The 24,052-nt window shown below is 34.9% G+C and overlaps 1 protein-coding gene across 2 annotated transcripts in view; it reads left to right on the top strand.

The window, feature by feature from the left end:
• The window catches only part of MED13 (mediator complex subunit 13), a 97,739-nt gene that overhangs the window by 57,264 nt on the left and 16,423 nt on the right, over positions 1 to 24,052 (top strand). For both annotated transcript variants that reach the window (XM_007190276.2, XM_057535550.1), the window contains exons 13-24: positions 1,321 to 1,411; positions 1,544 to 1,758; positions 2,038 to 2,234; positions 2,959 to 3,875; positions 10,542 to 10,703; positions 14,718 to 14,941; positions 16,576 to 16,765; positions 17,671 to 18,133; positions 19,324 to 19,543; positions 20,203 to 20,394; positions 20,951 to 21,174; positions 23,180 to 23,322. In XM_007190276.2, the coding sequence (XP_007190338.2) occupies positions 1,321 to 1,411; positions 1,544 to 1,758; positions 2,038 to 2,234; positions 2,959 to 3,875; positions 10,542 to 10,703; positions 14,718 to 14,941; positions 16,576 to 16,765; positions 17,671 to 18,133; positions 19,324 to 19,543; positions 20,203 to 20,394; positions 20,951 to 21,174; positions 23,180 to 23,322 (3,238 nt within the window). The remainder of the gene's footprint in view (positions 1 to 1,320; positions 1,412 to 1,543; positions 1,759 to 2,037; positions 2,235 to 2,958; positions 3,876 to 10,541; positions 10,704 to 14,717; positions 14,942 to 16,575; positions 16,766 to 17,670; positions 18,134 to 19,323; positions 19,544 to 20,202; positions 20,395 to 20,950; positions 21,175 to 23,179; positions 23,323 to 24,052) is intronic.

The following is a 24,052-nucleotide window of genomic DNA, read 5'->3' as shown; positions in this document are numbered from 1 at the left end:
CTGTCTGACAGTCTCTAGATGCATCCACGTCTCAACAAATAACTCAATTTCGAGGAAGCAGAATTATTAACCTAATCTTTGATCCTCTAGTTTTAGAAATGACCGAAAAATTGGCTCAATTAGAGAATAATAAGTAATTAACATTAAAGTTGTATGCCTTGTCAATTTGTTAAGGAATACCACTTCTTTTGAATTTGTTTGGCTTCACAGCCATTATTATAAGACATCTACATACTGTAATAATGAAAGAGGAAGAAAAAGTAATACTTAATCTTTAACACCCATTTGCAGAGAAAGGTGAAGATAAAAGAAATTAAACCTTAAAATGAGATTCCCTAGAATGTCAAGTCTCTGGCAAATTATGAATTGGGTGCTGCATTATAAAAGGGAATTCCTTTTTCATCTGCATAAAGGTAGCTTGGAAACTTCTATAGTACATTTGGTCTCTTCAATTAAGTGACATAAAGCAGATATCACTATGCATAAACTTTTACTCCACATCCCGTAATATAGTATATTTTAGGTGAATATATCCCTGAATACTTTGATACTTTTGTACTTTCTCTCTCTACCATTCACGTATCAGCAGTGGCTCTTCTGAGGTCAAAGGTTGTAATCAGAGCTCAGTCTACATATCTAAGACAAGGTGGCTAACAGGAGACAAGGAACCAAGTTGTCAGCTCTAACAACACCGGTGACAGATTAGAGATTCTAAAACTTGTTTTGTTCAATGTATTAAAACTTACCTTTAGTTAGGGATCCTATTGCTTTGTCGTATGAGATCTTTCTGAAGTTTTGCTTAGTTTTACCTGTTGTAGTGTTTTTGCAGGGCAAGAAAATTATTAAACAAGGTAAAAGTGTAAACAAGAATTTGGAGGGGTGATTGATTATGTAGGAATCTTTAATGTCTTTTATTTAAAGGGACAAATGCTTTATGAGTATCTTACTAAGAGGCAATTCTGATGTTAATTACAAACACTTATAGTAGGTTTTCTTACCTTTTTTTTTTTTTAATAGGTTTTAAGTAATAGGTTGTTCTATGTATTTTGAAAGTATTGGTCATTTTCTTGAAGGAACTTTTTCCTCTTATTTGGAGCATTATCAAATCAGTAGAAAAACTAATCTGGGTTATTGATTACCTAAAATGTGTTTTATGTCTTTAAATTGTTTTGTATCTTTAAATTGTATCTTGTATATATTTGGCTCTAGCACAAATGGGCTCTACTTTCAAGTTACATCTGAATGATTACTATCTTGATCACATTGGATTTAAATTTCAGAGAAATATGTGTGTGTGTGTGTGTGTGTTTTTTTTAATAGCCTGGATCTAAAAAATCGGCAAATGGATCAGATGATAAATCCGGCTGCAAGGAATCAAAGACAGGAAATCTGGACCCATTATCTTGCATAAGTAAGCTTCCCAAATCTGTGTTCCAGATAAATCTGCAAACTTAATCTCAACAAAGTTCCCCACCACTTTGTTTTAAGCACAGAGTAACTTCTTTTTAGTCTTATGTTAAAATGTGTGTTTTATTAAATATAGGCACTGCAGATCTTCATAAAATGTATCCTACACCACCATCATTGGAACAACATATTATGGGATTTTCCCCAATGAATATGAATAATAAAGAATATGGTAGTATGGATACAACACCTGGAGGAACTGTTCTAGAAGGAAATAGTTCTAGTATAGGAGCACAGTTCAAAATTGAGGTTGATGAAGGATTCTGTAGCCCAAAACCTTCTGAAATTAAAGTAAGTATTTTATTTTTCTAGAAAAATAATTCACTTCCTATATTTTTGTATAGAATTAGTTTATTGCTAGATTCAAAAATCCTTTCTTAGTGATTCTAATTTTGTTATTAACAAATTTGAATTATGGTGACACTGTTAAGAATGCATTTAAGAAAAGAGTAGAATTACATTTACATTGTATTATTTTGTTTAAAGACAGGAAAAAAGGGCTAGAGTCAGTTTTTTTTTTTTTTCCCCTTGGAAAATAAGATGCTAAAAGTCATGGTCTTTATATTGTAGGATTTTTCTTATGTCTATAAGCCTGAAAATTGTCAAGTTCTAGTGGGATGTTCCATGTTTGCACCTCTAAAAACTCTACCAAGCCAGTGTCTGCCTACTATCAAATTGTCAGAAGAATGTATTTACCGTCAGAGTTGGACTGTTGGAAAATTGGAATTGCTTCCTTCAGGGCCTACAATGCCATTCATCAAAGAGGGGTATGATTTAAATATATAGTATTGGTATAGTATATGAATGCCTATATAGCTTTAATTTTTTTCATAGAAGCACCTAGTATGTTAGTACCTGGAAAAAAGATACTGGTTTTTGAAAATTCTAAAAATCATTTTCTGATTAATAGCTTGTAATGGTGTTTGTTTGGTATGGTTAAAGTATTGGAACACTTAAGACCAATAAACTTTGTCTTTGGAAGCAACTTTTATTTTGGTCTGAAATTCTAATCACTCTCATTTGTACTTTTGCCATATTTCACACACTTTTTATATTTAAGAATCTCTGAAATTGGGGTGTCTTATAATTCGTAACATCTTAGAATTGCCATTGTCCTTTTTTTACACATAAATATCTCTAAAATTGGGTTTGTCTTTTTTAAACAGTGGCATCTTAGAATCAATGAAATATGGGTATTTGTAGTACAAGAAATACATAGATAGTAATTGTGGATGTCTAGGTGTGGAAGAGTGTATACAAATTTTATTTATAATGGAACTAGTTAGTTGGGTCTCACCCCACAACAATCACCTAGAGTGCATATAGTAACCAAAAATACATTTTAATTGTACTTGTAATTTTTGCACTAATCGTATTTTCTTAATTTTCGGTGTTATTGAAAAACATTTGGGACATTTTTAGTTGTATTTCACGTTACTAATATGTTCCTTTATGCGTGTTTTCGATTTTCTTTTGCCCTGGTGACACTAGTGATGGAAGTACTATGGATCAAGAATATGGCCCTGCTTATACACCTCAAACTCATGCTTCTTTTGGGATGCCTCCTAGCAGTGCACCTCCTAGTAACAGTGGAGCAGGAATTCTTCCTTCTCCATCTACCCCTAGGTTTCCAACTCCAAGGACTCCAAGGACTCCAAGGACTCCTCGTGGAGCTGGTGGACCAGCTAGTGCTCAAGGTTCAGTCAAATATGAAAATTCAGACTTATATTCACCAGCTTCCACCCCATCCACGTGCAGACCCCTTAATTCTGTTGAACCTGCAACTGTTCCTTCCATCCCTGAAGCACACAGTCTTTATGTAAACCTCATTCTTTCAGAATCAGTTATGAATTTGTTTAAAGACTGTAACTTTGATAGTTGCTGTATCTGTGTCTGCAACATGAATATCAAGGGTGCCGATGTTGGAGTTTACATTCCAGATCCAACGCAAGAAGCACAGTATAGGTGTACCTGTGGCTTCAGTGCTGTCATGAACAGAAAATTTGGAAACAATTCAGGATTATTTCTTGAAGATGAACTAGATATCATAGGACGCAACACAGAATGTGGCAAAGAAGCAGAAAAACGTTTTGAAGCTCTCAGGGCTACTTCTGCTGAACATGTTAATGGAGGACTAAAGGAATCTGAAAAATTGCCTGATGAGTTGATATTATTGCTACAAGATCAGTGCACTAATTTATTTTCACCTTTTGGAGCTGCAGACCAAGATCCTTTTCCCAAAATTGGTGTAACTAACAACTGGGTACGTGTTGAAGAGCGGGACTGTTGCAATGACTGCTACCTTGCATTAGAACATGGGCGTCAGTTCATGGATAACATGTCAGGAGGAAAAGTTGATGAAGCACTTGTGAAAAGTTCATGCTTACACCCCTGGTCCAAAAGAAATGGTAAGTATGCTAATGGAATAATTTTTCTCTTTATTTTCCTTTAGTTGTATGACTTTCCTTTCTTAGGAAAAGGTATTAAAGGCAGTTTCCCATGTAGCTGATAGAGACACTTAAATTTGGACTTAAAACTCCTTTAAGAATGATATTTTTTAAGGGAGAATTTCCTAGCAGTTTAGTTTAATTTCACCAACAAAAGTATGGTTATTAGAGGTCTGTAATTATGTACTTGTGTAGGACTATAAAAGGTACTTTGCACATGTTAATTAGCAGAAAATTACTAGTTGTCTGCTTTATTCAACATTCTATCACTCATTATTTACTGAGCAACTAGTATGTGCCAGGCACTGTTCTTTTACAAAGTACAGTATTAAAACAAACATATTTCCTGCCCTTTTTGAGCCTGTAATTCTCAAAATAACAAAATAAACAAAAAAATAAGTAATTATATGATATCAGATAGCGACAAGTGCTTTGAAGGAAAAGCAGGGTAAAGGAGTGGAAAAAGACAAGAATATGCTACTGTAGATGTATGTTTAGAGAAGATATTACTGAGGGACAGCATTTGAGCAAAGACCTACATAGAGTGGGGGAATGTGAGCTGTGTGGCTAACCGAGAGAAGAGTGTTTTCAGGTAGTGCAAAGACTGTGAGGGAGTAGTGTGCCTAATATGTTTGAGAAACAGTAAGGAGGCAGTGTTGCTGGAATGAATTGAGTGATGGGGAGACAGGTAGGAGTTGGAAGGCTAAGAGATGGCCGAGCACCAAAATCATGTAGGGTCTTATGTACCATGTAAGTAAGGCCTTTATAGTTTATTCTAAGAGTTACGGGAAGCTGTAGGACAGTTTTGAGCAGAGAAGTAACATGATCCTTTTACTTATTTTTTTTAAAAGATCACTCTAGCTGTTGTGTTGTGGGTGGTGAAGGTGAGAGTAGAAGCAGATAGATCAGTTAGGAGGCGGTTACAGTAGTTCAGGTGAAAGATGACAGTACCTTAGACAAGATTGGAAACAATAGAGATGTGAGTAGTAGGTTCTAGGCATATTTGGGAAATAGAACCTACAGGATTTGCTGATATAAGGAGAGATGAGGCATTAAGGATAGCTTGAGCGAATGGATGAATGATGGTGCTAATTATAGAGGAGGGGAACAACTGGAGGAGTAGGTCAAGTACTTATTTGGAGAAACGAATTTTAAATTCGGAGGAGTAGTTGGGGCTAGAGATTAAAAAATGTTGTGTGTGAGTTATCAGTATTTTAAGATATGGAGATGGATGAAAAAACTTAGAGAGTGACTGTAGATAGAGAAGTCCAAGGATGGAACTGACATTTAGAGATGGGGGAGAAGAGGAGGATCCAGGATAGGAAACAAAGGAGGTAGGAAGAAAACCAAGAGAGTGTGTTGTGCTGGTAGCTAAGTATAGGAAATGTTTGTAGTTTGTACTTGTGTGTAGTTATAAAGATCTAATGAGTTAATACATGTGAGCTGCTTAACACAATCCTTGGCACATAGTAATTACTGAATTTATATAAGCTGCCATTATTAAAGTCATCATTTAGGTTTTTTTTTCAGGCATAGCCACTGGGAAACATATTTCTAAAAAGATGTCTCAGTATACCACTCATTAACTTTTTTCTAACTTTTGTTAATTATGCAGAAAGTTAGCCTTTCTTCAAAATGTGGTTTTTGTTAAGAATTTTTGTTCTTAGGTGATACATGCCATTTAATAACTTTGATTTGGTTCCTTATGTCATTTGCTAATCCATTTTTGGACACGTGCAAAACAATATGCTTGGTATTCTGGGAGATAGGAAGATACCCCATATTTAAATTGCTCATAGACTACTTGGAGAACTAAAACTGTAATGCAGGGTTGAAGTAAAAATACTCTAAATGCCCATTGACAGGAGAATGGATAATAATTATGATAATACAGATAGAATGTTACATAAGCTCTGAAAATGAGTAAAACTCTTGTAACAGATGAATCTTGGTAAAAGTTTTGAGGGGAGGGAGAGGGAACAAGTCCCAGAAGATTGTATATAGTGAGATATTTTTTCATAAAGTTCCAAAACAGGCAAAACTAAATGTATTTTCTAGATGCACATAAAATTCAGGATGGTGGTTAATTCTTAAAAGCTGAGGGATAGGATAGAGAGAAGCACTTAATAAGATTGGGTAATATTCTGCTTCTTGGGCAGTGAGATCGTAGTTGTTCATAATATTATTAAGAAAATTTGTGAATAAGATAAGGCTATGCATGGACCAGTGGTTACATTTTGTTCATGATAATAGTTTGATGATTCATCAAACTCACTATACTCACGGATCAAATTTTTAAAGAAAAAGGTATAAATAAATATCATAGATTTTCAAAAAAAGGGCAGGGTTATTTTTAGCCATAGATAGTAGTTAAGAACATAGGCTGTGGAACCGACTACTTGGGTTTGAAACATGGCTCCATCACTATATACTATGACCTTGGGCAAGTTATTTAACCTCTGTCTCAATTTCTTGAGATAGTGTCAATAATAGTATTTACCTCAGTGTTAGAGGATCAAATGAGCTAATACATATAAAACAGACCAGTGCCTGGCACAAAGTACTCAGATATTATCAGTAGTAACAGTAGTAGTAAATAGCAGCAGCAGTAGCATTAGTGGTATTCTGTTTGTTTTTATTATTATTATTTGTTTTTAAGATCCAGCTCATCTTGAAAGTTGTCACAAGAAAAAAAAATTTTGTAACTGTGTATGGTGATGGATGTTAACTGGACTTACTGTGGTGATCATTTTACAGTGTATACAAATAACAAATCATAATCATCACTTCGTACACCTGAAACTAATATAATGTTATGTCAATTATACCTCAAAAAAAATCCACTTATTTGCCAAGTAATAGAAAATATTGAGTTGTTAACCTTGTGTGCATTTTTTCTATAACAATAAAGATTGATGTAAACAGATTACTCTGCAGCCATAAAGATAAATTTCATCCTAAGAATTTATATTGAGAAAATAATTCAAAATAAACAAAAAAGAAGTATCTTTATATTTCAATTTAAAATTTCAACATTTAAACAAATAATGCTGCAAAACCTAAATGGGCAATATTGGAATACTTTCTCATTAAATTATAACAGCTTCATAAAATAGTAGCAAGCTCCTGTATTAGGAACTTTGCCCTGATTGTTTCCTCTGCCTGGGACACTGTTCTTCCAAGTATTTACATGGGTAACTCTCTTGTCTTTTAAAATTTTGTCAGAAGTCATCTCCATCCTGCTCCTTTTTTTTTTTTCCCATAGTGTTTGCTTATTACCTTCTAATATACTGTATAATTTATTGATTAATTATCTCTCCATTAAGTTCAGCCTATGCAAGTTCTGTTTAAGAGAAAGGGTTTTTGTCTATTTTGTTTGTTTGTTGATATGTCCAAGTACCTAGAACAGTGCCTGGCATATAGATGTCCAAGGTGTTGAAATATTTGTTTGAAGGAATTAAAAGTCTACAAACTGTAGTTTGTATAATTTAGTGGTAATGTTTATTTTTCTCAAGACAGAAAAAGCTTTGTTCCAATTATAAAAAATACATACTTGCTGAAAAGAAAGTTAAGAATCTAAACAATACAGAAAAGTAGAAGTAAAAATTGCCCCCAGTTTTTGCCCATCCCCATCATTACACCACGCCATGATCACTCATTTTTAAGCAACTTTATTGACATACCATACAGATCATTTAAAGTGTACAATTGAATGGTTTTTAGTATTCACAGAGTTGTGTAGGCATCACCACAGTCAATTTTAGAACATTTTCATCATCCACAAAAGGAATCCCATGTTTATTAGCAATCACTCCCCATTTTCCTCCAACCACTCCCTCCCAGCACTAGGCAACCACCAGTCTACTTTCTGTCTCTATAGATTTGCCTCTTTTATACATTTCATATAAATAAAATCATATCCTATATGGTCTTTTGTGACTGACTTCTTTGTCTTAGCATAATGTTTTCAAGATTTATCCATGTTGTAGCATGTGTTAGTACTTCACTCGTTTTTATTGCCAGATAATATTCCATTTATGAGCATCCCACATTTTATTTACCCATTCATCTGTTCATGGACATTTGGATTGTTTCCACTCTTTGGCTGATATGAATAATGGTACTGTGAACATATGTGTACCAGTTTTTGTGTAAACATACGTTTTTATTACTCTTGGGGGGACTTGATAACTCTGTTTTACCTTTTGAGGAACTGCAAGACTATTTTCTAAAGCAGCTGCACCATTTTACTTTCCTATCAGCAATGTGTGAGGGTTCTACTTTTTCCATATCCTAATTAACACTTGTCCTTGTTTGTTTTATTATTATTGTAATCTTATTGGGTTGTAAAGTATTATCTCATTGTGGTTTTGATTTGCATTTCCCTAATGAGTAATGAAGTTGAGCATATTTTCATGTGCTTATTGCCCATTTCTCTTTCTTCTTTGGAGAAATGTCTTTTCAGATACCTTGCCCATTTTTAAACTAGGTGTTTTGTCTTTTCATTATTGAGTTGTAAGTGTTCTTTATATCTTCTGGATACAAGTTCCTTATCAGATTATGATTTGCACATATTTTCTCCTGTCTCTGGGTTGTCTTTTCACTTTCTTGATGGTATCATTTGAAGCAGAAAAGTTTTTAATTTTGATGAAGTTCAGTGTATTATTCTATTTTGTTGTTTGTACTTTTGGTTTCATATCTAAAAAGGCTTTACCTAATCCTAAGTCATGAAGGTTTACTTCTATGTTTTTTTCTAAGAGTTTTATAGTTTTAGCACTTATATTTAGCTCTATAATCCATTCTGAATTAATTTTTGTATATAACATAAGGAAGGGGGTCCAAATTCATTCCTTTGCATGTGGATATCCAATTGTCCTAGAACCATTTGTTGAAAAGATTATCTTTCCCCATTAAATTGTCTTGGCACCTGTGTCAAAAATCAGTTGACCGTAAATGTGAAGTTTTATTTCTGGATGTTTACTTCTATTGATCTATATATCTGTCCTTCATGATCACTCTTAAAAATCATTATATATTCTAAAAACCATTGCTTTCCACCAGATCTCAGCATAGAGACCTGGCACTTGTCATAATATACAATTATATTATTTTTCATGCATTCTCCTCCACAAGATTGTAAGATCCCTGAAGACATGAATAAGAATTTATTTACACAGTATTCCCAGCACTAGCATAACTCCTGACCCATAGTAGGTCTTCATTAAATATATTTTTTTAAAGAATGAAAGAGTATCTGTGGGAATCTCTCTGAATTAAAATCAAACTGTAGTTTCCTGAGCTTCACTCAGATCAGAATTTCTCAGGGTAAGCTCTGTGTATATGTTTTTTAAAAGTTCCCCATTTGATTATGATAAACAACCTTAGCCAATGACAGCTTTTTCTAGATTTTATGTAAATAGTCACATATGAATACACATAGTTCTATTTGTGTAAAACTATCTTCCATAGATAGTTTTAAAACCTGTTTTTTTATTTATTAGTGTATTAGTCATTAGTCCATTTCAAATAGCTTTGTTATCACTTTTAATGACTAGTATTCTATTATGTATATAATAGTTTATTTAAACATAATAGTTATTAAGCAGTATATCTGAAATTAAATTACTTCTGATTCTATACACTATTTAGATATAGGGAATTAAAACAAGAAGTAAGTTAGGCAATAATAATAATGAATTAAATTTGAATGATTTAACATAACAGAGTGCTCAAACAGGTTTAATGATACAGCTGAACCACAATGGAGGGACAGATTACTTATATCAGTAATATTTCATGGTTTTTTAAAAGACCATTTGACATTTAAGAGCAACACCCTCCATATCCATACTGATAGTTGGTCAGAAATGTAGGTCATAATAATTTGATAATCTGTAAATCTATTACGTCTAGGTTTATAAAATATCTTCGGATATTACAACACTTTTTAGCAGTGTGAACAAGTTTATCTGTTACTGTACAAGTTGTATACTTCAGAGTTGTTACAGTCTACTATTTTTCACAAATTAAGCTTTAATCATTGTAACCAGTCTTGTCCATCTGGTCATTTTACCAAAGTGGTGGTAGTTAAGGCGCATAATTTATAACTCATTTCTGTGTGAGGCAAAGTTCTTTGTAGTAAGATACCTATAAGCACCAAAAACAACCAAAATAGGGACTTCCCTGGTGGTCCAGTGGTTAAGACTCTGCGCTTCCACTGCAGGGGGCACGGGTTTGATCCCTGGTAGGGGAACTAAGATCCTGCGTGCCGAGCTGCACAGTCTAAATAAATAAATAAATGAATAGATAAAACAACCAAAATAAATGCAAAAAGGAAGAAATTTATTTGATTAATTTATAAATTGATCAATGAGCTAATGAATGACTTTTTATGAAGATGAGTTACAATAACTTTTTTATTGTCTCTTCTTGGTTTTAAATACCTAGAAAAACCATTTCTACAGATCATTTTAGGTAGAACTTACTATAGTTCTCTACACAAGCAGATGCTTAATCTTGGTGATGAAGAGCTAAACTTCCCTAGATGTATTTCTTGTTATCATAAAAATTTTTGTGTTGACAATAGCAATTCTTATTCTTTTTTTTTTTTTTTTTTAATGGTTGTAGATGTGAGTATGCAGTGCTCACAAGATATACTTCGAATGCTTCTATCTCTTCAGCCAGTTCTTCAGGATGCTATTCAGAAAAAAAGAACAGTAAGGCCTTGGGGGGTTCAAGGTCCTCTCACTTGGCAACAATTTCATAAAATGGCTGGCCGAGGCTCTTATGGTAAGTAATTTATAGTAATGTGTATTGACTTATTTTATATCATTTCTCAGTTTCTTTGCCCAGCTTTAATAAGCACATTTATCTTTAAATATTTTGGTGGCATATGCTTGACTTAAGGCCAGTGTGGTCAATCTTAGCCTTCCTTACTTTGAACGTTTTCAGCATTCACTTTACTGGGTTCTCCAATCCCACTTCAGAAAGAACAGCTTGTTTTTACATATTTTACTGACCAGTAAGATTTTATGTGATGAAAGAATCATACTGCCAAATAAAGACTGAAACACTACTTTTCTTGTAAGTTACTGTTTTACAAAATTGAATGAAAAATGGGGTAAAAAAGAGAGGGTAATACTAGTGATAAAAGGCCCCAAGGTCTTCATTTAAAAAAAAAAGAACAAAGACAGAAATTTGCCAGTTGTGACAAGAGTAGCAAATGAGTACTCTCAGTATGGTAGACAGTAGATTTATGGTCAGCTGTAATGGAAGGTACATTCAAAATGCTTGAACTATCTGTTGAAGATTATCTCTGGGGAAAAAAAAAAAGATTGGGGACTTCCCTGGTGGTGCAGTGGTTAAGAATCCGCCTGCCAACGCAGGGGCCATAGGTTTGATCCCTGGTCCGGGAAGATCCCACATGCCACGGAGCAGCTAAGCCCGTGCACCGCAACTACTGAGCCTGCACTCTAGAGCCCACAAGCCACAACTGCTGAGCCTGAGTGCTGCAACTACTGAAGCCCACGCACCTAGAGCCTGTGCTACGCAACAAGAGAAGCTACTGCAATGAGAAGCCCGCGCACGCAACGAAGAGTAGCCCCCACTCGCTGCAACTAGAGAAAACCCACGCTGAGCAACGAAGACCCAACACAGCCAAAAATAAATAAAATTTTTAAAAACCCCAAAAAACAAAAATGAGTATCTCTGAAAGGTGGGATATAATTGGAACTTTTAAAATATATTTGGAATAATAGTTTTTAATACTGAAGACCTTGACTTTTTTTGCATGGTTTTAGAATGCATTATGTACAGAAGTAGTAGATGATTTGCTCCTATTTTCCTTTTCCACCCTTTTTTTTTTTTTTTTTTTTTTAAAGGATTTTCTTATTTATTTATTTATTTATTTATTTTTGGCTGTGTTGGGTCTTCGGTTCGTGCGAGGGCTTTCTCCAGTTGCGGCAAGCGGGGGCCACTCTTCATCGCGGTGCGGGGACCGCTCTTCATCGCGGTGCGCGGGCCTTTCTCTATCGCGGCCCCCCCCCCCCCCCGTCGCGGGGCACAGGCTCCAGACGCGCAGGCTCAGCAATTGTGGCTCACGGGCCCAGCTGCTCCGCGGCATGTGGGATCTTCCCAGACCAGGGCTCGAACCCGTGTCCCCTGCATTAGCAGGCAGATTCTCAACCACTGCGCCACCAGGGAAGCCCTCCACCCTTTTATTAATGGCTAAATAATTTAAATTTCATTTAAAAAAACTTGATATTCAGTGGAAAATGCAGTTTAATTATAGTATTTTTATATACATATTTTTTCTACTTTTTAAAAAATATTTCAATTTTATTGGAGTATAGTTGATTTACAGTGTTGTGTTAGTTTCAGGTGTACAGCAAAGTGGTTCAGTTATACATATACATATATTCATTCCTTTTTAGTTTCTTTTCTCATATAGATCATCACAGAATATTGAGTAGGGTTTCCTGTGCTATACAGTAGGTCCTTGTTGGCTGTCTATCTTACATATTAGTAGTGTGTGTGTATGTTTATCCCAAGCTCCTGATTTATCCCTCCCCGCCACATTTCCCCTTTGGTAACCATAAGTTTGTTTTCTATATCTGTAAGTCTGTTTCTGTTTTGTGAATAAGTTCATTTGCATGTTTTTTTTTTTAAATTGGATTCCACATATGAGCGATATCATATATTTGTCTTTCTCTGACTTACTTAGTATGATAATCTCTAGGTCCATCCATGTTGCTTCAAATGGCATTATTTCATTCTTTTTGTTAATGGCTGAGTAATATTCCATTGTACATACGTGCTGCATCTTCTTTATCCATTCCTTTGTCGATGGACATTTAGGTTGCTTCCATGTCTTGACTATTGTGAATAGTGCTGCAGTGAACATTGGGGTGCATGTATCCTTCCAGATTATGGTTTTCTCCAGATATATGCCCAGGAGTGGGATTGCTGGATCATATGGTAGTTCTGTTTAAGGAACCTCCATACTGTTCTCCATAGTGGTTGCATCAATTTACATTCCCACCAACGATGTAGGAGGGTTCCCTCTTCTCCACACCCTCTCCAGCATTTATTGTTATAGTATTTTTACGTTCTTTTTGAAACCAAAATAGAAGACACACACAGAGTTCTACACCTTACTGTTCAGTACATATGAGCTTTTGTTTTTTTGTTTTTTTTTTTTAATGGCTGCATATATTCTATTGTTCTTTACATATGTTATTTTACTAGTCTGCTGTTTATGGACTTATACGTTGTTTGCATCATTATCATTACAACTATTCTAGAATGCACACAATCCCTGGCTTAAAGCATGTGTATATTTAAAAATATATATATTGCCAAATTACTCTCTCTGATAGTGGTTTAAACTCCCACCAATAAAATGCTTGTTTCCCCAAACCCTTGCCAGTAGGGTGCTGAGTAGATGGGAGAAACTGGTTTGTTTCATTATAGTTTGAGAGGTAGACTAGTACAGACTTTGAGAGTAGATTTCCTAGATTCTAAATCCCACCTCCGCCACTTCTTATGTGATACTGGACATGTTGTTTAACATCTCTATTCGTGCTTTCTCATCTCTAAAATAAGGTTGATATTAGTATCTGCTTCATGGTTTTTGTGGGTATTAAGTGAGTGAATACATGTAAAGATCTTTGAACATTACCTAGCACATAGTAATTGTTATAATTGTTTGCTATTAATTATTTTAAATTCCTTGCTCTTAATGAGATTGAGCATCTTTTTGTATATAAGAGGTATTTCTGTTTCTGTGGACTTTGTTCATATCCTTTACCTGTTTTTCTGTTAGGATGTTGATCATTTTCTTATGGATTTATAGGTCCCCTTTCTGTGGTAAGGAAATTAACCTTTTGTTATACGCATTGCAAATCTTTTTTCCAATTTATTGTTAATTGTTTGGCTTTGTTTATAGTGTTTTTTCATGCCAAAATTTAAAATTTATGTTGTCAGATTAATCAGTTTTTAAATGGACAGGTTTTACATTATGCTTAAAAAGGCTTTCCCCAGTCTGAGTTTATTCAAAATAAAATGATGACGATATAAGTGAAGGTGATTAAGAGGTACAGACTTCCAACTATAAAATAAATAAATCATGGGGATGTCATGTACACATGGGGAATGTAGTCAGTAATGTTATAACAACTTTGTATGGTGACGGATGGAAACTGGTCTTATTGTGGTCATTATTTCATAATGTATAAAAATATCAAAACACTATGTTGTACACCTGAAACTAATATAATTTTTTTAAAAACCCTCCCATATTTTCTTTTGTACTAATAAGTTTTTCGTTCTAATTAATTTTTTTACATTTAAGTGAAGGTATAAGTCACATATTTTATAAAAGGTCATTTAGCAAATTCCTAACTGTGAAAGTCTCAATCACTGGCTTTTAGGTATTTTTGTCTTTAATTAAATATTTTTACTAATAATAATGACTACACTAACTCTTGACATTTAAATGTTCCTCTTGGGACTTCCCTGGTGGTCCAGTGGTAAAGAATCTGCCTTCCAATGCAGAGGACACGGGTTCAATCCCTGGTTGGGGAACTAAGTAAGATCCCACATGCCGAGGGGCAGCTAAGCCTGTGTGCAACTACTGAGCCCACGCTCTGCAACGAAAGAACCCGCAATGAAGATCCTGTATGTCGCAACTAAGACCTGACATAGCCAAAAATATATAAAATTTTAAAATATTCTAAAAATAATATATAAAAATAAATGTTCTTCTTTTAAATCTTTTCTTAAAATATGTCTTTTCTTATTTAGGAACTGATGAATCCCCAGAACCACTGCCAATCCCCACGTTTTTGTTGGGTTATGATTTTGATTTTCTGGTGCTTTCTCCATTTGCTCTCCCTTATTGGGAGAGACTTATGCTGGAACCCTATGGATCTCAAAGAGATATAGCCTATGTTGTACTATGTCCAGAAAATGAAGCCTTGTTAAATGGAGCCAAAAGCTTTTTTAGAGATCTTACTGCAATATATGAGGTAGGTGCTTAAAAAGAGGTGTCGTTTTAAAACTACCTTATGATTTGTATGTTTATATATAAAATATACTGGATATTTCAGCTGATTGGTAAAGAATAATAACAATGTCAGACTAGATGTTTAGTTCTCATACAAACCAGTTACATTCTTTACAGCTTTGACCCAGACCCTTTGTTAGATGTGTGCGCCATGGGTCACTGTGGAAATTGCCGTACTGGGGGAAAACCGTTGAGAGCATGTATGTCCCATTTAAGATAATCTTTTTCTGAAACAAAGGGTAGCATTGTAAATGGCCAGGAAAAAATTACATTTATAAAAATTCTAGTCTTGATTCTCCAGGACCTCAGGTTTAGACACTAGGCCTTACTTTCCTCATATGTAAAATAAAGCTATGATAGGCCTCTCTAAGATCCATTTTATTTCTGAAATTCTTGGCTGATCTTTTAAGTTATAATTCTCATGTTGTATCCATCATTGAGTACAATGATTATAACTTTTAAGTACCCTGGAACATAAAGTCTTAACTTCATTTTATAGTCGTCCCTGAATATCCTCAGGGTGTTGGTTCTAGGACCCCTTGCAGACACCAAAATTTATGGATGCTCAGTGTTACATAAAATGGCATAGTGTTTGTATATAATCTATACACATCTCCCTTATACTTTAAATCATCTCTAGATTACTTATAGATGATATTTACATAGCATTACATACCTAATGCTATGTAAATAGTGGCAGACATGGCAAATTCAAGTTTTGCTTTTTGGAACTTTCTGGATTTTTTTTTTTTTTGAATATTTTTGATCCATGGTTGGTTGAATCTGTGGATGCAGAACCCAAGGATACGAAGGGCCAACGTATCTCCCTTTTCCCACAAATGCTTGGAAATCTAGTCTTTAAAATTTAGTTTCTTTTACAATCTGAATCGTTAGTTTGTGCTGGTTTAGCTCCTCATTCATGTTCTACTTAACTTTAATTGCAAGATATCTGTAGTGTGTTTTGTAAAAGTAAATATTTCCAAAGAGTGTTATTTAGAACATGAGTCCTGCAAAATCTTCCCAGAAAAAAGTTCCATAGTTAGATAGGTTTGGGGAGACGTGTATCTATTTACCTTTTAGAGATTCACTATACATGTTAGATTATTAAAGCCTTTGAAAGTCTTACAGTAAAGAAATCCTTTGTCTAAACTTTCTTAATCCAGTGTTGCAAACCTGTTTGAGACTGGGCTTCCTGAAACAAACATTAGTGGCTTGCAGAATTGGAGGGAGTGCTGGATAATGCATTTATATACATGAATTGGGATGGATGTACAACTTAAAATGACTGCATATTCATGCTCAGTTATTTCTGTATTCTGCAAGTTTTTGTTATTCAAACTATGTGGTTCTAGTGCCATTATTATCTAGGTGTTTTATTTCATTGGAGATATTTTAATTTTGATAGACATTCAATGGATTTCTAATGTAGAAAAGTAAAAAGACCTGTGGCACCATTTCACCTTGATACTTTTATTACAAATGTTAATTATAAATGATAAAGCTTATTTTTAAATAGCTTAAATCCTTTATTTTATGATATGAACTAAAAAACTATAGCAAACTCACTAATTCTGATTTCTGTATCTGTATTTGTAGTCGTGTCGATTGGGTCAACATAGACCTATTTCTCGACTATTGACGGATGGGATCATGAGAGTTGGATCTACTGCATCAAAGAAACTATCAGAAAAGTTGGTAGCAGAATGGTTTTCTCAGGCAGCTGATGGTAACAGTGAAGCATTTTCTAAACTCAAGCTTTATGCGCAAGTCTGCAGATATGACCTAGGTATTGAATTTGTATTTACTGTATAAGGTCATTTTAGCAAAGTATGACCCAGTCCACCAGCTTTTTGTAAATAATATTTTAATGCAGCACAGCCATGCTCATTTATTTACAGATGTCTATGGCTTCTTTTATGCTACAAGATCAGAGCTGAGTCGTTGTGACAGAGACTGTGTAACTTGGAAAGGCAAAAATATTTACTATCTGATCCTTTACAGAAAAAGTTTGTTGATCACTACAATAGGGATCCCATCAAGTAGGAAGATTTGTGTTTTTATTTAAGTTTATTAAAATTAAGATTTTTGATTTGTTAATGGTTAAGATAGGTAAAACAACTTGTAGTTCCCTCTGCAACACAGAGAGACAGTTCTTTGTTGGAATTAAGAAAATGACAGCTGTTGAAGACTTGCTTTTAACACCCTTGAATTAAATATCAATGGACTTACTTTAGACTTAATCCAAAGAGACACAGAACCAAAACATTGAACCTCATTAGACATTCCTATAATTTGAACCCCATAACATTCCTCCATTTTATATTTAATTAGCTCCCAAGTATAGTCACTATTCAACTTGTGACCTAGGAACTTGTTGAATGGTTTAATGAAAATTTGCTAGATACTGTTATTTTTATTTAATTAATTATGCCTACAAAATAGAATTTTATTATATTTCATGGAAACTATTTATTTTGTATAAACTGGTTTACTTTTCAATTCCATTTAAAAATTTTTTTCACTTTGTAGGGAAAATAGAAAGCTAGTGTTTGCTACACTGTTAGCAGGCAAATTAGGGGGAGGGTAATCACCGAAAGAGTATAAACTAGAAATTATTATTCAGATAGTAGATTAAATAAAGAACCAATCAGTGAAATAAAGAATTAAATATCCTGTTTTTATTGTCTTTAGGTCCTTACCTTGCTTCCCAGCCATTGGACAGCTCTCTACTTTCCCAGCCAAATTTAGTTGCCCCTACAAGTCAGCCTTTGATTACTCCACCTCAGATGACAAGTACTGGAAATGCTAATACTCCATCTGCCACCCTAGCATCTACAGCAAGCAGCACTGTGACAATGACTTCGGGTGTTGCCATGTCTTCTTCAGTTGCCACAGCTAACTCAACTTTGACCACAACCTCAGCTTCATCTTCATCATCCTCCAACTTGAATAGTGGAATGTCATCAAATAAACTACCTTCATTTCCACCCTTTGGCAGTATGAACAGTAGTGTTGCGGGATCCATGTCTACGCAAGCGAGTACAGTTCAGAATGGCCAGCTAGGAGGGCAACCGCCATCAGCTTTACAAACAGCTGGGATTTCTGGAGAGTCGTCTTCGATTCCCACTCAGCCACATCCTGATGTGTCTGAAAGGTATATTTAAATATACTAACCTTTGCAGAAATATAAATATATGCTTCTTCCTGTCCAAATAACATAAAGAGCCTTTGGTCTTATCCTTGAAATTTTAGTTTTTATAATGTCGAATATTTTACCTATAAAATTATAATGAAGACTCTTCATAAAGTCTTTATCATAGAATCTCAGGGTGGGAATGAAGACCTTGAAAACCATTTAGTCTAACTATCCTGTGATGTTTGAGTCTGTTCTGGAACATAACTGTCAAGTACATTTGCCTATGCAAATCACTCCAGTGATTTAGAAGTCACTATTGAATGACCCTGTTCAGAGGCATAAGAGTTGTACCAGGATTTGAATCTGTCGTTTACTGGCTATGTCACTTTAGGAAAGTTACCTAACGTTTTTGAGCATGTTTACTTACCTGTAGAGTGGGAGCAATAGGATATAATGTATATTATGCTCTTAACAAAATGCTTCCACTTAAGTTATTTATAATGACAACAATGATGATGACAGCTCTCTTTATTCCTTTTATGAAGAAGGTATTCCCTTTCGATTTATAGGTTAAGTTAGCCTGAGCTTGGTTATATCTTTCAGCTACCCGGATGCAGTTTGGCCCAAAGTTATACTTGTATGTGATTAAAAGCAAACTCTTAATTACCCAGCTAGATCTTCCATTTTGAACATCTAAATAGATTTGGAGTTTTAGAAAATCATATCACCATCAAAGAATGAAGCTTAATCACCATTGAAGTTATGAAGTATGAAATGATATGTATATTCTAAAAATGTAATAGAACATTGACTAAGTCTGGAGAATTGGTTTCTTTTTGGTCTAGCTCTGCTTCTAGCCAGCCTTGTGATCTTGGGCAGCTCATTTAACTTATCTTTGTCTCAGTTTTATCACTTAAGCACTAAGCTCTCTGATGTTTCTGATGCTCTGTGGTTTTAAGAATTCTGTTTCTTCTTTTTAATGCAAGACCTCTTAATGCGAAAGGTCTTTGTACACCATCAAATTGTGAACTTTTTATGGCTCTCTTTGGAGAGAAAGATGTCCCTCATTTTTAGAGAGGTTCTCAACACCACACGCCCCCCCCCCAAAAAAAAAGGGGAAAGGGTATTAAGAACCTGCTTTGATGCTATTCCGAGAAGGTACAGTAGAACTTTTTCCCTAACTGTCTTATTTCTACTTCAAATTTTAGCACAATGGATCGGGACAAAGTGGGCATCCCCACAGATGGTGATTCACATGCAATCACTTATCCACCTGCAATTGTTGTTTATATAATTGATCCTTTTACATATGAAAACAAAGATGAGAGCACTAATTCTTCTAATGTATGGACTTTGGGGTTACTTCGATGTTTTCTAGAAATGGTACAGACTCTTCCTCCTCATGTTAAGAGCACTGTTTCTGTACAGGTGAGAATGATAAATGTTACAAGTTAAATTTATTTAAAACGGTTGATGTTGATAGAAGTTTCAAATTTACTATTCTGTATCCACATTGATTTTCCAGAAGCCAGGTTCTATTATATTGACTTTACTATAAATGATATTATAATAGAAATCTTAGTTTATAAAAGATAAACTTGCAATCATACAACAGTAAGAATAGAGAATAAAAAGACCACATTAAGTATGTTAAATATCTCTCCCGTGTTACTTTTATAATTTTTAAATCCATAAGCTTAAATAGGAAAAGAAAGAACTTATATAAGCTAGAGTTCTAAATAAGAGGTTACAAACTAGAAGTAGAGAGAAATTAACCGTATTAAGTTGTATGCAGAGAATTTGAATTATTCTTTGTAGACTACAACAGGACTATGGCAGTCAATGGCAGTATTGATCAGTATAACTGTTAGGTAGAAATGTTTAAAGATTTTTACATAGCTCATTAATAAAATTGAGTATTCATTAAAAATCTATATAATAGATATGAAAATATCATTCTTTAGATTATCATTTTAATTAGGTTTTGTTTAAATTTTCTAATAAAATGTTTAGAGTTTTAGACTCACTGTTCTTTTTATTCTCTTGTGGAAAGTTTAACATTTGTAATATTTGCCTGTAATTCTTAGATTGTTCCCTGTCAGTACCTGTTGCAACCTGTGAAGCATGAAGATAGACAAATCTATACCCAGCATTTAAAATCCCTGGCTTTTTCGGCCTTTACCCAGTGTCGGAGACCACTTCCAACATCAACCAATGTGAAAACATTGACTGGTTTTGGTCCAGGTTTAGCCATGGAAACTGCTCTTAAAAGTCCTGATGTAAGTGTGTTTTCCATTACCAAAGTTATTGAATGACTACATTTTATGATTTTATGCAAAACTAAGTGCAAGTCTTTGATTAGCTCTCATTTTCCAGTTATAATGGGTAGATATACTATATCTTTCTTTTTTTGTTTGTTTTAAATTAATTTATTTATTTTTGGCTGCATTGGGTCTTCATTGCTGCACGTGGGCTTTCCCTAGTTGCGACGAGTGGGGGCTACTCTTCGTTGCAGTGCACGGGCTTCTCATTGCGGTGGCTCCTCTTGTTGCAGCGCACGGGCTCTAGGCCCATGGGCTTCAGCAGTTGTGGCATGCAGGCTCAGTAGTTGTGGCTCACGGGCTCTAGAATGCAGGCTCAGTAGTTGTGGCTCATGGGCTTAGTTGCTCCGTGGCATGCGGGATCTTCCCGGACCAGGGCTCAAACCCATGTCCCCTCCATTGGCGGGCAGATTCTTAACCACTGTGCCACCAGAGAAGTCCCTGTCTTTATTTTCAGTAAAAGATTTTTCTGTGATTGTATAGTACCATAGTAACTTAATTTTTTACTTTACAGAGACCAGAGTGTATTCGACTTTATACACCTCCTTTTATTCTGGCTCCAGTGAAGGATAAACAGACAGAGCTAGGAGAAACATTTGGAGAAGCTGGACAGAAATACAATGTTCTTTTCGTGGGCTACTGTTTATCACATGATCAAAGATGGATTCTTGCATCTTGCACAGATCTGTATGGAGAACTTTTAGAAACTTGTATCATTAACATCGATGTCCCAAATAGGTACTTTTATTTCCTTAAATGTATCATTGTATCATCCCATGAAAAAAAATTCATACACACACATTATGTTTCATTTTTAATGAATAGAAAATGGTTTGGAAGGTATATATATTAAAATACTAAGTCTTGGGATTGTGGGTGCTTTTCATTTCTTTTGTACTGAATATTTATATTGTATAATTTAACAGACTCTAAAATAATTTTGATTATCTCGGTTGCATAGACAAAAGAGGTTAAAGCCCCTATATTCTGTGTAATAAACCTTGAGGTAATGATTTTAGCCTAACAAATTTTGAAACATGGAACTAGAAAGCCATCTGCAAATTAAAATCCATTAAGGCATCCTAGAACATTTACTTTTCTCATATACCATCAAAGATATAGTCCCTAATATTAACTTTCTTTACTAAAAATTTTCCCATTTAAATGTTGGAGTGTTTTCTGAAAATGGTGGCCTTCTTTTTAGAATTCTTCTTGATAGTAGTTAGGTATCATGACCAGTTATTCATGAAGACTGTAACTAATAGGTCACAAAAGATGAGCCTCATATTGAATTATCACTTAATAGACACTTCTAATAACGTATTTCAAGGCTAGTGAACACTGCCTAAGAGAACCTGAAAAATCCATGAAGTAACTTTAATTTTCAGATTTGGTTCTGTTCTTTATTTTCTTCTTTATTATCTAAACGTTCTGTTCTTTTAAGTTCAGAAATTGGTTATGTGCAAAAAAACTTAGTGATGATTTGGTTATAGTGGTGCTGAAGAAACAGAATATAGAAACATTAATCTGTGAAGGATGAGAAAGAGAATAGAGAAAGAATAATACCACCTTCCCAATAAAAAAATAGTGTATTGCCATTTTACTGAAAGTAGAAGTGAGATGATGGTTAAGAGGTCCAACTCTAGAGTCTTAGAGATCTGGGTTCAAATCCCAGTCCTGCCACTTATTGGCTGTGGGATCTTGACAAAATTACTTTATCCAACTGAGCTGTAGCTTACTTCTCTGTAAAATTAGGAGGATAATTTTATCTGCCTTATAGGGTTGTTAGGATGAAATGAGGTTATTACATGTAAATTGATTGGACATACTGCTTGGTACGTAGTAAGTCCTCAATAAATGGTAGCTACTGTTGCTCAGCCACAGAGCACTTAATGTTATGTACTTGCCTAATAAAGGACGTGCATGCAGAAAACACAGCATTGTTTGTTCTGGGAAGTGTGGGAGGTTTTTGTTTGATATTCTTCAATTTAAAGTATGAAGCAAGGGACTTCCCTGGTGGCGCAGTGGTTAAGAATCTGCCTGCCAATACAGGGGACATGGGTTTGAGCCCTGGTCTGGGAAGATCCCACATGCCGCGGAGCAACTAAGCCCGTGCACCACAACTACTGAGCCCGTGCACCTAGAGCCCGTGCTCCGCAACAAGAGAAGCCACCACAATGAGAAGCCCGCGTGCCGCAATGAAGAGTAGCCCCCGCTCGCCGCAACTAAAGAAAGCCACAGCAACGAAGACCCAACACAGCCAAAAATAAATAAAAATAAATAAATAAGTTTATTTAGAAAAAAGAATAAAGTGTGAAGCAAGGGTTTTCAAACTCCAGTCCATAGGCCAAATCTGGCCACACTCATTTGTTTAATTATTGTCCATGGCTGCTTTCATGCTGCAGCAGGTTGAATTGTTGCAGAAGAATCTTGATGGCCTGCAAAGCTTAAAATGTTGGCCCTTTAAAGAAAAAGTGTGCCAATCTCTGGTATAGAGCAGTGTTTCTGGTGAATTTTGGTGGTTCTTGGACAATTTTTAATTTTAAGTATATATTTTAATATGTATTAAACAAACTACAAACTATCATGCCAAACCTGTGATTTTATATATATTCTTGCTTAGGACTTGTGTAAAAAATATCAAGCATTAAAATGAGGGGACCAGTTTTTCACAAATTTGAGCTCTTTTGAAATGTCATCATAGGAATTTTAGAAATATTTATGACTCTATTCCACACAACAGGGCTCGTCGGAAAAAAGGATCTGCTAGAAGATTTGGTCTACAGAAACTTTGGGAGTGGTGCTTAGGACTTGTACAAATGAGTTCATTGCCGTGGAGAGTTGTAATTGGCCGTCTAGGAAGGATTGGTCATGGAGAATTAAAAGGTAAAATTGTGCTTTTATTATTTAATACTTAAATTTCTGTGTTTTTTTGAATTTTATTTTATTTTTTTATACAGCAGGTTCTTATTAGTCATCAATTTTATACACATCAGTGTATACATGTCAATTCCAATCACCCAATTCATCACACCATCATCCCCACCACCCGCCGCGGCTTTCCCCTCTTGGTGTCCATACGTTTGTTCTCTACATCTGTGTCTCAACTTCTGCCCTGCAAACTGGTTCATCTGTACCATTTTTCTAGGTTCCACATACATGCGTTAATATACGATATTTGTTTTTCTCGTTCTGACTTACTTCACTCCGTATGACAGTCTTTAGAACCACCCACGTCTCAACAAATTACCCAATTTCGTTCCTTTTTATGGCTGAGTAATATTCCATTGTATATATGTACCACAACTTCTTTATCCATTCGTCTGTTGATGGGCATTTAGGTTGCTTCCATGACCTGGCTATTGTAAATAGTGCTGCAATGAACATTGGGGTGCATGTGTCTTTTTGAATTATGGTTTTCTCTGGGTATATGTCGAGTAGTGGGATTGCTGGATCATATGGTAATTCTAATTTTAGTTTTTTAAGGAACCTACATACTGTTCTCCATAGTGGCTGTATCAATTTACATCCCCACAAACAGTGCAAGAGGGTTCCCTTTTCTCCACACCCTCTCCAGCATTTGTTGTTTGTCGATTTTCTGATGATGCCCATTCTA

This window comes from Balaenoptera acutorostrata, chromosome 20 (assembly GCF_949987535.1).
Source record: "Balaenoptera acutorostrata chromosome 20, mBalAcu1.1, whole genome shotgun sequence".
Lineage (NCBI taxonomy): Eukaryota > Metazoa > Chordata > Mammalia > Artiodactyla > Balaenopteridae > Balaenoptera > Balaenoptera acutorostrata.
Note: the sequence above shows the minus strand (reverse complement) of the source record. Positions and strands in the feature narration are given on the sequence as shown.